The sequence below is a fragment of the Dermacentor silvarum genome, chromosome 1, assembly GCF_013339745.2.
Source record: "Dermacentor silvarum isolate Dsil-2018 chromosome 1, BIME_Dsil_1.4, whole genome shotgun sequence".
NCBI classification, from domain to species: domain Eukaryota; kingdom Metazoa; phylum Arthropoda; class Arachnida; order Ixodida; family Ixodidae; genus Dermacentor; species Dermacentor silvarum.
In genome coordinates this window covers 406774508-406789775 of record NC_051154.1, presented here as the reverse complement: position 1 = coordinate 406789775, position 15268 = coordinate 406774508, and the positions used below count along the sequence as shown (strand labels likewise).

Sequence of the window (15268 nt, the reverse complement as noted above, 5' to 3'; positions counted from 1 at the left end):
CGCGCAGTAATGCCATTTGTCTTATTAAAAAGAATGCAGGTGATGATTAAATGAAATGCAGCAAAGCTGTAGAAAAGCAGTAGCAAAGCTGTTCGACCATGTCGCGCAAAAACGCGATTCAACACGATCTGGCGGAACAGCTCACCATGCCAGGATTTTCTTGCGTCCTCGTTTTTTCACGCATCATTCACTGAACCACACTACTGGATGGTTCTGCACACGTACTAACGATCCTGACGGAGGATCAGCTTTATAGCTTTATATGGGATGCCACGGCCCATTCCACGGGCCGGCTGCAATTTGACGCGGCCGCGAGGCAAAATATGCGCGCAAGATAACTAACGGCAACACATCAAGCAGCTGACAGCCCCAACCTTTTATTACATGCATATAGAGTGGAAAAATGGATTACTTACTCTGTAAGAAGGCACGGAATACGGACCGCTTCACAACGCGACCGGCCCCGAAAAGCAGCCGCCATGAAAATAAACGGACGTGACATCATGGGTTATAACGGACGTGACGTCATGGGTCGCACCAAACGTTTTGGGCACCTTTTGTTTGCTGCGACCGGGTCGCAGGAATGCCGGCCAAAATGAAGTTGCTATACGGCTACCGTAATACGGCCTCTTTAGGAGTCAAAAAAACAAGCAAAACGTGCTTTCGGCAAAAATGGAGGCTGCTGATTGGCCTGTTTGAAAAACGTCGTCGTGTCCCGCCCTCGTAGGCAAGTTCTGCGACGTCATTTTGACGTCGGGAGTTCAGAATCAAACCAATTTGGAATCACTTTACGTTATAGCGCCAAAATGGGCGCAGGTTCACAAATGGGCGCAGGTTCACAAATGAACCGGCGAAATCCACAGCACCCTTTTAAAAGACCAAAACGTTTCCAGCAGCGTGCGGCAGAGGGCAGCACAGGTAAAGAAAAAGGCAGGTGGGCTTGTACGAAAGTGTCAGAGCACTATGGAAAGCGGTTGCGGACGGATGGCCGATGCATCGCCGGACGACGCCGCTTCTCCAGGGCAACGCGTTGGCGCGCAACGCGCCACTGGGGAAGAGGAGACGCTTGCTGGTGGGTGAAATGGCGTTCTGAAACGGCTCATTGAGTTATGAGGGACGCCGTAGTGGAGGGCTCTGGATTAATTTTCGCCAACTCAGACCAACATATTTTCTAGCGATCGATTTCATTACCCATTCTTTTCGCGTTTTCTCACTAGCTCGGGGCCGTCATCGCTGGTATCGGTTGCGCGGCGTCCGAGTAGCGTCGGAACCATTGAGAAAACACTGAAATATTGAAATTGTCAGTTTCGTCCGCATGTGAAACGCTGAGAACGATAACGGAGTTTTAATATTGCGCTCGAGCTCTTCGTGGTCTAAAACAATACGCTGAGGCGGCGCGACGCAGCACGCGGGATTGCTGCAGTTGTGTTGTTTTAAAACCGTCCTACCGTGGACGTGTCGCAAAGCGATGAGGAATGCCGTCGCACTTCCATGGAGCCCGACGGAATAGTGTCAGCCTCGCGCAGTCCACTGCCAGGATATCCTAGGGATGTGTCGACATGGATCCACGGCAGCTGCGTTTTTCGTATACAGCGTCTGCAAACTCGTAGATTGTTTGATGTATTTTTATCAACTTTTTTTGCTAAAATAACGACTCTGCAATGTTTCTATACTATATATTTAAACTCCTGAAAGTTTTATTAACGTAGGTAATAAAAAAAAAAAAACAAAGCGAGCCGCCTCCTATTGGTTTTCTGTTTCTACCGCATCTGCGTTTCCGCAGAGAAGTTCAGCACGCCGATCAAATCACGCGCACGAAGAGTCGGGCGGCCTATTTCCCGCAGCTGCGAATTCGCAAGTGCAAAATCGCACCATGTGAAACAGGCTGCATTTTCCGTGTCTGCGAGGGCGACACGACAGTCCGCGTCTGTCGTGTCTTCGTGTGTACTTTTTGCGCTATATCTGAAAGTAACTATATTAGGCCAACTAGCCCAACAGGAGGTCCTTCTGCGAGGGAAATGCGGACATTTTACGGACATGTTTTGCACCGCGTTCGCCATAACGTCTATTACGCTCGTAGGACACGTTGTATCACAGATGCCCACGAATGAACAGGTATATTTTGTGCACACATTACGCGCGTGTGCGGCAGTTGTGGGGATGCGCGACTCTCACGCGTCCCCTGATGTTGTTTTCCCCGCATAGCTTGCGTCTCCTGTAATCCGGCTTCTCCGCTTGGCTGAGCGCCGGCGGCGGTCGTGGTGGTGAGTGAGTGGTCGTGATCCCTTTTGACGCAGGGCAGGCGTTTGTCAACGCCACAGGAGATGTAGAAAAACAAGGAAGCAAATAAAGTGAGGCGTATAAAGAGGGGAAAAACATAAAACACAGTTCGTCACAGTACAGTGTACTAGTAGTCACAGTCTTTGAGGCCGTCTGGTTGGTCCGGTTCACTATTCACCAGTCGTCTCGGATATCACCAAAGCCAGCACGATCCGATCCACCAGCCATGCCGGGGTCAGGTGAGCGCGTCCCCCGTGTCCTATCCAACCGCGTTGCCGCTTCGTCGGTCGCGATCAGCTGGAGCCGGCAGAGGCTCGCGCATTTGGCGTGGCCGGCATCGGTAACCAGCCGCAGTCAGGGTTCACCGTTGCTGTGATTAGGTGACTGGAATGTCAAAGGACTGTTTGGTTGTTGTTTTATCTTTTTGCCAGAATTTTTGGCGCACCTGCCCTGACGTTCCCACTGCTCTAGCCGGGTCTTCGTGGCCTCGGCGCGTGCCGCTCGCTCCTCCTCTGTGTTACCGGTCAACGCCAGGCTCTCGGCCAGGGTACACGATCGGGGGTCTGGGGGAAGCCTCGGGCATTGCTGTAAGACGTGGATGAGGGTTTCTTCTTGTGCACCACATAAGCGACACGTCGGATCCACGCCGAATAGTTCGTGGCGGCGTTGGTTTGTAAGGAGAGCGCCGGTGCGGGCTTGAAACAGTAGGGCGCTGCCTCTGTCTCCTCGATACCGTGGTGATGGGCACGGTTCCGGCTTGTTTTGGTGATAGAGTGCCAGGCTTTGTTTCTTTGCTACTGCCGTGCGCCATGTTGTTTCGGCATCATTGGTTTCTTTGATGACTGCCTTGCGCCACTCTGTCTCTGTTTTAGTTTCGTGGTGTTTGGAATTTTGGTTGTATTTTGTATTTAGGTACGTGTGTTTCCTTATCCAATCCGTCTTGATGTTTTTGTATCTTAGGTGTAGGTATATTCTGCGAGTGTAGTTTGTGTTTGCGGCGCACCTCGTAATGCGGCGCATTGCGAGAGATGGCGCGAGTGTCGTGATGTTAACGCCACCGAACGGCGGGGTGACTTGGGAGCAGAAGGTCGAAGGCGCTTCCCCTTCGGGTTGGGATTGGTGAGTGATGCGGAGGTCCCGCGCGTGCGCCGATCCACGTTTCGCGAGACCGTCTCGCGTGGCTAGGAGCAGGGCATCGGTATGGACGAACACGGATCGTTCGAACGCGCCACCGTTCGCGTGAACGACTAGGCGATGGTGTCATAGCATGGGGCGAACATATTCGCTCGCTATCCGGTCCCGGTGAGTCGGACTTCCTTGACTTGTCATGCGCCCATGTGAATCCTCTATGCATAGTAATTATTCGGCTAGCGTGTATTAGTGTAGCAAAGGTGCAATAAATGCCCCTTTGATTGTTAGCACTACTGTGTTGTCGTTCCTTTGTCCCAAGAGCACGTATGGGACCCCACACAGTGCAGCATACTCGTCATTCATCTAGGCCTACCGCAAAGCTAAAATGATTTACTGAAGTTTTCAGAGTAAATTGCACCAGGAAATTTTTTAGCTGCGATGCAAGCACGAGCTGCAGACATATCTTTGAATTGGAATTTCTTACAAGGAAACTCCATACCTGCCGAGACTCCCGGATTTGGACCATTTCTTCTGGTTGTACGGTTAACAGGAAAATCTCCCACAAATTGCTCTTGTCTTGTTCCCGTGTCAAGCGCTTGGTCAGGCCACATTGGCAAAAAAAAATATCTAACCTAATCTAATCCAGTTAGAGGTTCATCGTGCAAAATTAAGAAAGTAGTAGGGAAACGCTATACATGTGTTTTCTTAACAACAGAGCCGCTCCTTACACTGACGGGGTTGTTGGGTGCCCTGGTGGTCCTAGTCTCATTAGGCTAGCCACCGAATGCTGCAACTAGCAACACTAGACTCTCTCCATTGTTCTCCTCGGCGTTAGCCGCTCTGGCATTGCATAGGCCTACGGTCAGTCATGGCTTTAAAAGCAAGGAGCGCTAGCGCAAAAAGTATCTTCAAGTTTAATCTAGTGGTCAGCCGAAGTGACGCTGGGTATTTCGTTAATACCAGAGAGCAATGCGGAGTGCGAACAGCAATTTAACATTGTTAAAAATACGAGGACGGAATTCTGAACTCGATGCACGTGTTTACTTGAAATGTTAAAAAAATATCTGAGGTGGTTTAGGGGCCCTTCAAACGGTCCACGTGCGATGTCCTTGGGACATCCGTGGTAGGATATTCAAAACGTGCAATATCCTTGGGATGTCGGTAGTAGGATTTCCACGTTTGGTGGATTTCCACGTTTGGTGGATTTGTATCCAAAACGGTGCCATGACATTGGGACATGATTTGGATGATCTATGGACCAAGTGTTTTCACTCTTAGCTCTTCAGCAGGTATGCTAATGTGTGTATGTACAACGCTCATGCCGGAGGCCAGAGCACTGCCCTGGCTCAGTCAGAGCCAATTGAGCAGAACGTGACGGTGCGTCCACTTGGCTTGGTAGCTGTTGCAGCAAAACACACTGAGTGTCTCTAGAAGCCACCTAAAGCCTGTTTCACAAGGTGCAAATTTGCTTGCGTTTTCACAGTTGTGGCAAATGAGCCGTCAGACCCTTTGTGCGTGCTATTTTTTGATGTTTCGAGTGTTGAACTTGAGTGCAAAAATGCGCATGTGGCAATGACGGGGAACCAGTTGCAACATAGATCGTAGGCACATCACTGTGGCCTGCCTGCTTAATTTTTGTTTTGATAAAGTAAGTCACTCAAACATAAACTTCCACAAAAACAATTTCCAAGTTGTTTCACCTTGTTTTTACCGAAACGAACTGACGCCAAGAATAATTCAGTCCTCCGCTAGGTGCTTGGAATGCAAAAATCGCAGCTGCTGCGGTACATGTGAAACGGAAATTAAAAGCGCATTTGCAGAAATCGTTAATGCGAGAATGTAAAGTCGAACCATGTGAGACGGGCTTAACCCTCCAAGCGCATGCGCCGATGACAGCGGGGACGGTGCTAACGCGCCCTGAGTGCTGCCCTTACATTTGCTGCCACAATAAGGTGCATCGCTAGACAATGCTCAGGCTCTTTGACGTGCATCCAGATCGCAGCACACAAGCATTAGTGCACTGTGCCCCCATTTGAGTATGACCTCCAGAGTCAACCTTAGTGATAAAATAAGCACTAGTCAGCACATTGCACTAACAATTCCTTGTAAGTTGTAGTTTAGGTGCTGTACAGACAGTCATAGATGCTCGAGTGTATGAATGAGCAGTACGGTCGACACAGGGGGCAAGCAAGATAACGCGTTTTTGTCGAGTTACTGCTGGGCCAGGTGTACTTGTATTCCTCACTGGCAGCGCAACTTTCTGCTTTTCCCAGGGACGAGCGTTGCTGAGATGCCAACTGACCTGGAGTTGCCAACTGACCTGAAAAGCTGCTTGACCCTTAATAAAACTTACCAGGCATGGGTGGAACAGGCCATTGAGGAGTTAGCAGAAAGGCTCAAGCAGAACAGGTACAATTTGGGCATGAGTTGCATTCCTAGTTGTGTGTGCAAGCCACAACATTGTCCAGTGTGCATGAGCCGCTTTGCATCGATGTCATTGTAGCCGCTATGTACTAGCATGAGGGAAAGGTGTGACTGCAGGTACAAAAGTGGCTCGTTTGACATGTACGCTGCATGGCTGAAGAGATGGAGAAAAATGCCACGCGGCGTGACAAAGCTCCCTAAAGTATATCGGGCAGTGGCATACTGACAGATAATCAACAAGTATATTGCGAACTGTACCTTCAGCCAATACGACTGCAATTCCAAAATACAAAATATTGTCAATACTGTGAAATCTAAACATAAAATTGAAAAAATACTAAAGTTTTAGTGCTGTAAGAAGGCACCACTGAAATATTTTCTAAAAGTTTTAAATGAAAAAGTTATAATAGAAGAATAATTTAAACTATGATTATTTACATTCGAAGGAAGAGCATATTTCAATGCTTGCATCCCATAATTAGTTGGCGGCCGAGAGACATACCAGAATTCATGATGTCGTGATATGTAATTGGCTGGATTTCTATCACCCGAGACACGGCAAATCTAATGTCATTTACGGCGAATGACATTTGTTTGCTGTCACACGGTAAAACGTAACGACATTCGTTGAAAGGGGCATTTCCAAACGAATGAGTTCGCCAAACAAAAAGTAACTGTTCTGTCAATTTTGTTACCTAATTGTTACTTTAATGACTGCATCACCGTGCATAATTACAGAAAGCTACTCTCAATCCTGTGACCAGATGGCCGTCTTTGGCTGTGGCAGTCGTGTTTGTTTGCATTGGCCGCGGCCACTTCAGTTGATTTGACGCAAATGCACAAGCGTGTTTGGCTATGGCACGCGCCGACAATGTGGATATTAGGAGCCCGCATGCGCATCAGAGCAGCGATGCCGTGAAACTGCCGTTCTCATTCCTCTTCAGCAGAGGTAGCGGACGCGCCCATCATGTTGCATGCCTGATCTTCGGCTTGGCTTCACTCGGCTTGGTTAGCAGGGTCGACAAGTTAGTGATATAAAAGCATGATGTGAAAGGGAGAATCGCATATTCCAATGGAATTCAGCATATTGAAGTATAATTATCAGACAAAAGTGGACAAACATCTGGTGGGCATCTACGATTTCTCATGTCAGTTGATTTTGCTGATTTCAGCATAACGCCGCGATTGTAAGCATTGCAAAGATCTAAAATACTGAATTTCTCGCCTACGCACACATTGTATAAGATGTCAATGATCGGCAGTGGGTACTGCTCAACATCACACACTGTGTTTAAAGTCGCATTGAAGCGACCGCAAATGCACATCATTCCGTCCTTTTTCAAAACTGGAACAATGGGCGTTGTCCATTTGGAATGCAACACCGCAGATATTATGCATGCAAAGACTAATCTGTCAAGCCCCTTGACACTTTTCCTTGCCTCGAACTTAGTAGTACTAGTAGTAGTCTTTTATTGTTCCAGACATGTGATACATCACATGGCTGAGGAGATGGGAAAAAAAGCCACTGTATCGCGGCTTGACAAAGCTCCCATCTCCCGTAAGTACATCAAGCAGTTGCATGCCGACGGATGATTCATTCGATAAGAATATTGCAAACAGTATATTAAGCGAATACTATAACAGAACTGAAATCTAAAATTCTACATTACCACAACTATTACAACTACAGAAAGGAATCACAAAAATATTTTCTTAAGGTTCTTATAAGAGATGTTTTTGATAAACAAATCATTTAAACTATTGTTATTTAGTGTTGACGGAAGAGCATATTTCAGTGCTTGCATTCCATAATTTGTGCGCGGCCGAGGGACATACCGCAATTCCTGGTGTCGTGTTGTATAGTGATTTGGGTTCCTCTGTAAATTCGCAGTTTCCGATAGAAAAGTAATTCTGTGCTTAATTTGTGACTTATACAGGCAGAGAATACGCATGGGATAAAGAGCGGTAACTTTCTTAACACGTAAACTAGAGTATAGCGGTACTGAGGGAGCTGAAAACGGCACATTGGCAATAGCTCTTAACGCACCCTTCTGCAGTGTTATTAATTTGTTCTTATTTGTTATCGTGGTAGTTCCCCACACCAAATGGTAATATGTTGTGTGTGATTCAAACAGTGCAAAATATATTAGCCGCTTAGTTTTTTGAGGCAGTGTGTTCTGAAATTTTCTTAAAATACCTAAAGTCCGGGATAGTTTTCCTGTCAAGGTCTTGATGTGCGCGTCCCATAACATAAATTCATGAAAAGTCACCCCAAGAGTTTTAGCTTCACTATAGCTATATCGATTACATTGTGGCCCAATGTAAGAGTCTGGTTGAGTGTGTACAACACGTTTTTTGCTCTGTATAAAACTGCTTTAGTTTTGCGTGTGTTTATCGAAAGAGCGTTTTTCACAGACCACGCTTGTAATTTTTTTAATACTACATTTGCTTTGCCTATGAGGCTGTTGGCGTCAGTTCCTGATATAAATAAGGTTGTGTCATCTGCGAAAATCACGTATTTAACTTCACTGTCTATGTGCACTAAATCATTAACATAAATATTAAATAACAAAGGTCCCAAGATGCTGCCCTGGGGTACGCCATGTCTGTTGTGCTTATATCTCGATTTGAATTACTAATCGTGAAATATTGAACGCGGTCACTGATATAGCTCGTGATCAGCTCAAGTGCCACCCCTCTTATGCCATATGTAGAAAGCTTTTTAATTAATGTCATGTGATTTATTCTGTCAAAGGCCTTGGAGAAGTCTACATAAATACCTAGTGTAATCCTTTTATTTTCTATGTTATTTATAATTATTTCTTTTTGTTTTAATAGTGCCAACTCTGTAGAGGATTGTGGCCTGAAGCCAAATTGCATTTTGGTGATAAGGTGGAATCGTTCCATAAAACTGGAAATGCGCACAGATATTATTTTCTCAAGGCCCTTAGAGAAAAATAGGTAAAAGCGACACAGGTCTGTATTTACTGAGGTCGTTTTTGGAGCCTCCTTTATGTAAAAGGATAACTTTTGCTTTCTTCATTTGCTGCGGAAACACCCGATTTTAAAGACAGATTATATATGTGAGTTAGTCCAGGGTTGATTTCATCAATAACATAAATAGGTTTCATTTTAAGACCGAACGGGTCTTCGCTTTTGCTCATTTTCATTTGTTTAAAAATGGACAGCACTTCAGCACTATTACAAGAAGGAAGAAATATGCTGTCAAGGTGGTTACTCATACCATCAAGTGCGCCCGAATCATGTGCGCTAGTCACCAACGATACTAAATAGTCATTAAATTTGTCTGTAAGTTCAACGCCGCTACAAATACTGCCTTCTAGAAGTATACTGTCAGGGCTACCAGAGCAGGAGCGCCCCAATAGGGAGTTTAACTTGCTCCAGAGTATTTTTTGGTCGGTGACACTACTAAACATGTTTGTGGGATAATTGTCCCTGGTTCTTTGCAATAAAGCATTTAGTCTATTACGAAACGACTTGAACTTTGTGAAATCATCTGGATCTCGACTTTGTAACAACGTTTGGTACATGTTATTTTTCTTTGTGGTCATTCTGATGAGCTGTTTGGTAATCCAAGGTTTACGGCCTTTCTTCGGTTTTTGTATAGTTTTGTATGGGAATGCATTTCTGTATAACGAAACAAATTCCTGCAGGAAGAAGTTAAAAGCTTCATCTGCTGACTCGTGATTGTAAATTTACTGCCAGCTATGTCTCCTTATTGCATCTCTAAAATTGTTCAAAGTTGTCGTGTTAATAAGTTGTGTTATATGTTTACCTTGGTTGGCAGAAGAGTTGATAGTACTGCGGCTTATAAGGTAGACAGGAAAGTGATCACATAGTGATCTATTGATAACACCTGCAGATATCACGCTGGTTGATCTATTAGTAATAACTAAATCTATTAGTGTTGAAGACGTGGTTATACGCGTTGGCAACGTCACTACATTCATAAGAAAATATGATTCAAGAACTAGCAACCTTCTTGTTCTGCTCGAATTATCTGTCATATCAATATTTAGATCACCTCCAACGAACACAGCATATAGTTATATTCATTAGCATATTGAAGCAATTTTTCCATGAAATCACAGAACTCCTTAATACAGCCCACAGGTGGACGGTAAACTATAACGTACAGTAGTTTACCATAATTTACACAAAACACTTCATAATCAGGTGTAATGACGCTAAAATCGTCAACCCTTTCACAACGCATCTCGCTTTGAACGAGTAGACACACTCCACCACCTCGTCTGAGGCTGCGGTTCAATGTAAATGGCACATAGTTATCTAGGGCAAAATAATCATTTCCGCATAAGTACGTTTCAGTTAGCATAATAACTGAAAATCTATAGTTGAACTCTTCTACAAATGCTTGGAATACGTCTTGTTTAGCACAGGCAGACTGAATATTTAGGAAAGGGCTTTTATTTTCAACAAGGTTATTCAGGTCTTGAGGACTTTGGTAAGTGGCAGTCATCCTAGGAAATCTGGTTACGACTTTGACAGCTCTAAGATGTTAGCTTTTGCAAGTGCTGAACGGATGGCATGCGCTTGCTCCCCGCCCGCTTTCCGGACGTACACCTTTCCGTTACGATGCCATGCGTACTGATATCCCTTTTCGCGCGCCCATTCTTTAGCTAAACGAAGCAACATTCTGTTTAGATTGGTCAGATTTTCTGTAACAAGCACTTTGGAATGAGAGTTTCGCAGTGCTTTACATTGCCGCAGCCAATCATCTCTAAGCTGCTGTTTGTTGAATTGGACAATAATTCCAGGGACCATCCCAGATTTTGCAGGAAGTCTATGCACTGCCTCCACATCACTTGGACCCAGGTCGGGAAGGTTCGCTAGTCGTACCGCTTCGTTCACCTTACTCAATAATTGTTCGTTATCAGTTGCCAACACACCGTGAATTACTAGATTATGTTGCCTGCTTCTGCATTTCAGGTCATCTACGGCTAGTGTTAATTGTTTGACTTCTTTTTTGTTATTGCATTCCTCGACAGCATCAACACGTTTCCGGAGTTCCTTTATCTCTGCCTCCTGGCGAGCCATTGTGCACAACACTTCGTCGTACTTTTCTGACATTAGGCCAATAGCTTTCTCAATACCATCAACCTTGGTCAGCAGGCTCTGAAGCTTTTTCAGTTTTGTTAGTATCCCTGCCAAAATTACATGGATGTCGACGCCTTTGCCGTTACTTCTACCTCTCAGACGTAGCGAGTAGCATGCCGGACACAGCCAAGACTCAAAAAATGTTTCACCTTTACCGCGAGCAGCAGTCTCTGTTACCCCAGAGCACTTGCCCAAATGGTATAATTTTTCACACATTGAACAACTCATTGCTCGACTCTGTGCAGCTAGTTGCTTAGAGCATGCGTGACATGACCTGTCATCGTCAGCCATCAGTGGCGTAGCCAAGGGGGGGGTTGGGGGGGTTCAACCCCCCCCCCCCCGAAATTTTTTGCACCCCCCCCCTAACCCACCCTTTGCTCTCATCGCTTCGCGCTGACATATTTCAAGAAACCGGTGCTACTTTCACACTTTCATTCCTGGGCGCTTCCGTTTGGGTTGGTAATTTACAGTGAATCATGTCTGCACATGGAACAAGACTGTCATGGTGTTTGTCAACGCCTTCACACTCTGTGAAGTTTTGGGCGCGAATGTGGCGGCTGCATTCTGAAACAACAAATGCGCAACAAATGCGCAACAAATGAAGCAACAAATGCGGCAGCCGCATTTTAGATGAAGGCGAAAATGCTCGAGGCCCGTTTACTTAGATTTAGGTGCACGTTAAAGTCCCCAGGTGGTCGAAATTTCCGGTATACATTTCCGCCGCTTCCCTTCAGGTGCCGGTTAGACCGCGTTCGCGTAGGAACTTGGTCTCGAAGCTGGCGGAAGCGGCAAAATCTTGCAAAAATCCGCCCGCCTAGGCGGCAAAATAGGCAGAAAAACAGGCGGCGTGCCAAATCGGTCTCGGGCCGATTTTTTTCGCCTTGGCGAAGCGGAAACGCGTCGGAAAGTCGTTCTGCTTCACTGGAAGCTACACTAGCATGTAAACAACCGGTCGTAAAATTGAACATGGCACCAAAAGTGTAGGCTGTAATGCTGATCGACGCGATCAAGAACCAGCCCTTGCTCTACGATAAGAGTGGCTATAAAACGTACTGTCAGCAATACTCGCGATAGTATTCAATGTCGCGTGACCGGAGGTGCGGCAACGAAGCCTTGGCGTGACCCAACTTCTCGTGCTTTTGCAAAGCCAGGCGAACCCACCACTGCCGTTTCCGAGGTTTTCTTGTCTTCCGTTTATTCATTGTCCATTTCTAGAAAACAAGTAGGTAGAAGTACAAAAGCCATTTCTTCTTCCACTTCCATGGAAGACATATATAATAGTTCGGCAGATTCCTCGTTGACGCTCCATAATTCTCCTCGCACGTGCACGGTATGTTGCAGAAGTCGCGGGGTGCTTTTCTCGTCGCGACGATAGATTGGGAGCGTAGGTCTCACGTAGGACGCGCAGGCTTCGGCGAGCTTCAACACAAGGGCCAGCCCGGGTTTTAGCTTTGGTGTTCCCGTTGCCGCTTTCGTGTCCTGGAGGTGCCGACAATACGAAATGATGAAATGTTATTACAACTTGTAAATAAAAGCTATTAAAGAAATATAATCACGCCTAGGCAGCAACCTGTGACACAGCCCTACCGCGCCCGTGTGAGGAGAATTACGGAACGCCAACGAGGAACTTACCGAAGGTCGCAGATGACACGCGAAATTGCGCAAGATGATCACTTTTGATGACGAGTGGATCAGTGAATGAACATACCGCTCGAAATAATGCGATAATGAGCGCCACCAGGCCGACAAACGTACGCAGACTAGATGGATGTGGACGAAAGCGGCAGCGGCGGCCGCGGTGGTAGCAAAACAAATGAGAACTTGGACATGCGCGGAAAAGATTTTCCGGCCGCTTTGGCCTCTCCGCCCGCTTGCCGCTTCCCAAGTGTGAACGTAGCCATAGTCTGCAGCGCAAAACGTTTCTCGTTTGCGATTGCGCCCCTACGGAAGGCTGGTAGTTACTGTTGTGTTGCTGAATCCCAAACCAGCAATTACGAAAGGCTGGTAGTTGCTGTTGTGTTGTGGAATCCCAAACCAGCAATGTACACACGAAAGGGTTGATGCCAGCAGTGAAATTCCACCGACTCGCAACAGAATGCACGAAACAGACAGCCGACAAGCATGGATTACTGCTGTGCGCAGTACAGCGTAAGTAAACTCTTGTTGCAGGCGCTGACAGTTCTCGTCGGAGTTCACGCGTCCTGAGAAATTGATTATGTGCACTATGCACTGAACAAGACCGGAGTTCATTCCTGCATCACTAGTACACCAATCAGTCGAGATTCTGTGAGGTACAAGGCCGCTTCCTGTTTGCACCGGCCTAAGTGAAGCAGAAATGACTCGCACGCACTACTTAAAATGCGTACACATGCCATAACTATGCAGTGCGGTGAAATATTGTGTACAATTCTGAATCTGTTGACGTAAAGGCAAATGACGGCTGCACGCTCGCACACAGCGGAAGACACAGAGGCCCATGCACTTGCCGCAGGAAATGCAAGGCGACGAAAGCTTCGTAAAAAAAGCATTACTCATTTTTGCGCGTATTTAAGTTTTCTAGCGCAAAGACGCAGCGAACAAGCTATTGCTATGGGAGTAGGTATAGCCTGGTAACACGTGCATTTTCACATGTATAGCCGTCCTTGACCTGTGAAACGCACTTCACCTCGACGAGGACGACGCCATCTACGCTTAACGGAGATTAACAATTAACGATGTCTTCTCCGATCGGGCGGGTCGTCTCAATGATGCGTTTTCGAAGACTGGTCCATTCAGTGGCGCGATGAGAGATGGTTGCTCCAAACGCCCACTGTACCTGTCGTACTTACTGTATTTTACTGAGCTTACATTACTTTTTACCTAATTTCTTCACACGCGAGGGGGGGGGGGGTCCCATGTCTTTGATATACATGCATAGAGTCTGCTTAAACTACCGATATTTATTATCGATCACGTCACGTAGAGGAAAGCAGACGCTTGCCCCCCCCCCGGTCGGGCAGATGAACCCCCCCCCCCCGAATAAAATTTTTGGCTACGCCCCTGTCAGCCATTTTCGAGTATGTGCAGAAGAAAAGTGCTAAAGATATGGCGGCTACGCTCACAGCTCCACAGGTGTCGGTCCGTGAATAGAGTTCACCAAAACCCAACCAGGTGCTCCGGAATAGTCACGGCAGCAGACTGCGTGGCGAGGCCAGAGGCAGCATAGTGTAATTGACTCCCTCGTATCCCACGCGGTAACAAAAAAGCACTCTTCTACATAAAGTGACTCGTTTGGCAGCAGCGGCGGGGCCTCGAATGTGAAGTGTATGAAGAAAAAATCAAGGTACGAACCTGTAAAAAATACAGCTGCGTCAAAATTTGTCTCCGATGGTCACCGCCGCCACTGCCAGTAACTGAAGAAAGACGGGGGCGTAGTCCACTATCACCCGGGCATCAGATAACTTGTGGCTCGATTCATCCTTGATACTATACAGTCAGGCTGGCGGGCCTTTGATGAGACCAGTACCCTCAGTAAAAAGGGCAGCATTTTGCTGCAGTAGTTTTGGCATCTTCTACAGGACTGGGCTTGAAAGCATAGTCTGTGTGTACATGTTCAAAACTTGAATGCATTCGATCTATAGCTGCAAAACCATTTGTCAAACAGCTTTGCACTGTTGCACCTTCATATGAAGCTGGCATTGTCAATGCACTAAGAAACGGCAGCTTTCAGAGATGGCATGAAAGCTCCTGACTTTTTAGCTCTGGCCATCAGTGACGATATGTTTTGTAAATGTTGCTAGTATCAACGTCCATAGTCGTTTTGATGCCATTTCCCTGCACGCTTATGTTTTTTGTTTATAGGTAGTATCAAGACTGTGGGAATCTCGGTGCCTTCCCGTGCCCCAAGCTTTCGCATTGTACTTAGCTCAATTTCCGCCACCCCAGTGGCGAACATGCTGGAGCTAATTTCCCTGCACAAACTATGCTTCTCCCTCCCCGTACCGCGCCAGCATACGTCACGCCCTGATTAGGAGATGGCGGCCCCCGGGCGCTCTCTCGACTCGAGCTCTTTTTTGCTGAGCGCTTCATCGCCACCGAAGATGCCCACAGGACTGCAGTGAGTTAGTTACGTGGGACCTTTACTCCTGCAACTTCTTCCTCTCGCGCTTGATAGGCCACTACCCGGTTAGCCCAGCAAGCACGCATACTCGATCGGTCCTGTGGTGCGCCTTTGCCCATAAGCGCCGTGACTGTGTGGTAAAGTTGAGGCAGACTTGTCAGACTTGACGTATGTGACACCTATGACCCGAATTCG

At 46.7% G+C, this 15268-nt stretch overlaps 1 protein-coding gene across 2 annotated transcripts in view; it reads left to right on the top strand.

Annotated features, from left to right (window-relative positions):
• The first annotated feature begins 970 nt into the window (after positions 1-970).
• LOC119437574 (snRNA-activating protein complex subunit 4) overlaps positions 971-15268 on the top strand; it is a 139954-nt gene continuing 125656 nt past the window's right edge. Inside the window, exons 1-2 of one of the 2 annotated variants that reach the window (XM_037704579.2) lie at positions 971-1072; positions 5685-5820. In XM_037704579.2, coding sequence (XP_037560507.2) covers positions 985-1072; positions 5685-5820 — 224 coding nt within the window. In that variant the 5' untranslated portion in view covers positions 971-984. Of the gene's footprint in view, positions 1073-2397; positions 2661-5684; positions 5821-15268 lie in introns of those variants that run through there. The other variant, XM_037704580.2, reaches the window with a different exon arrangement.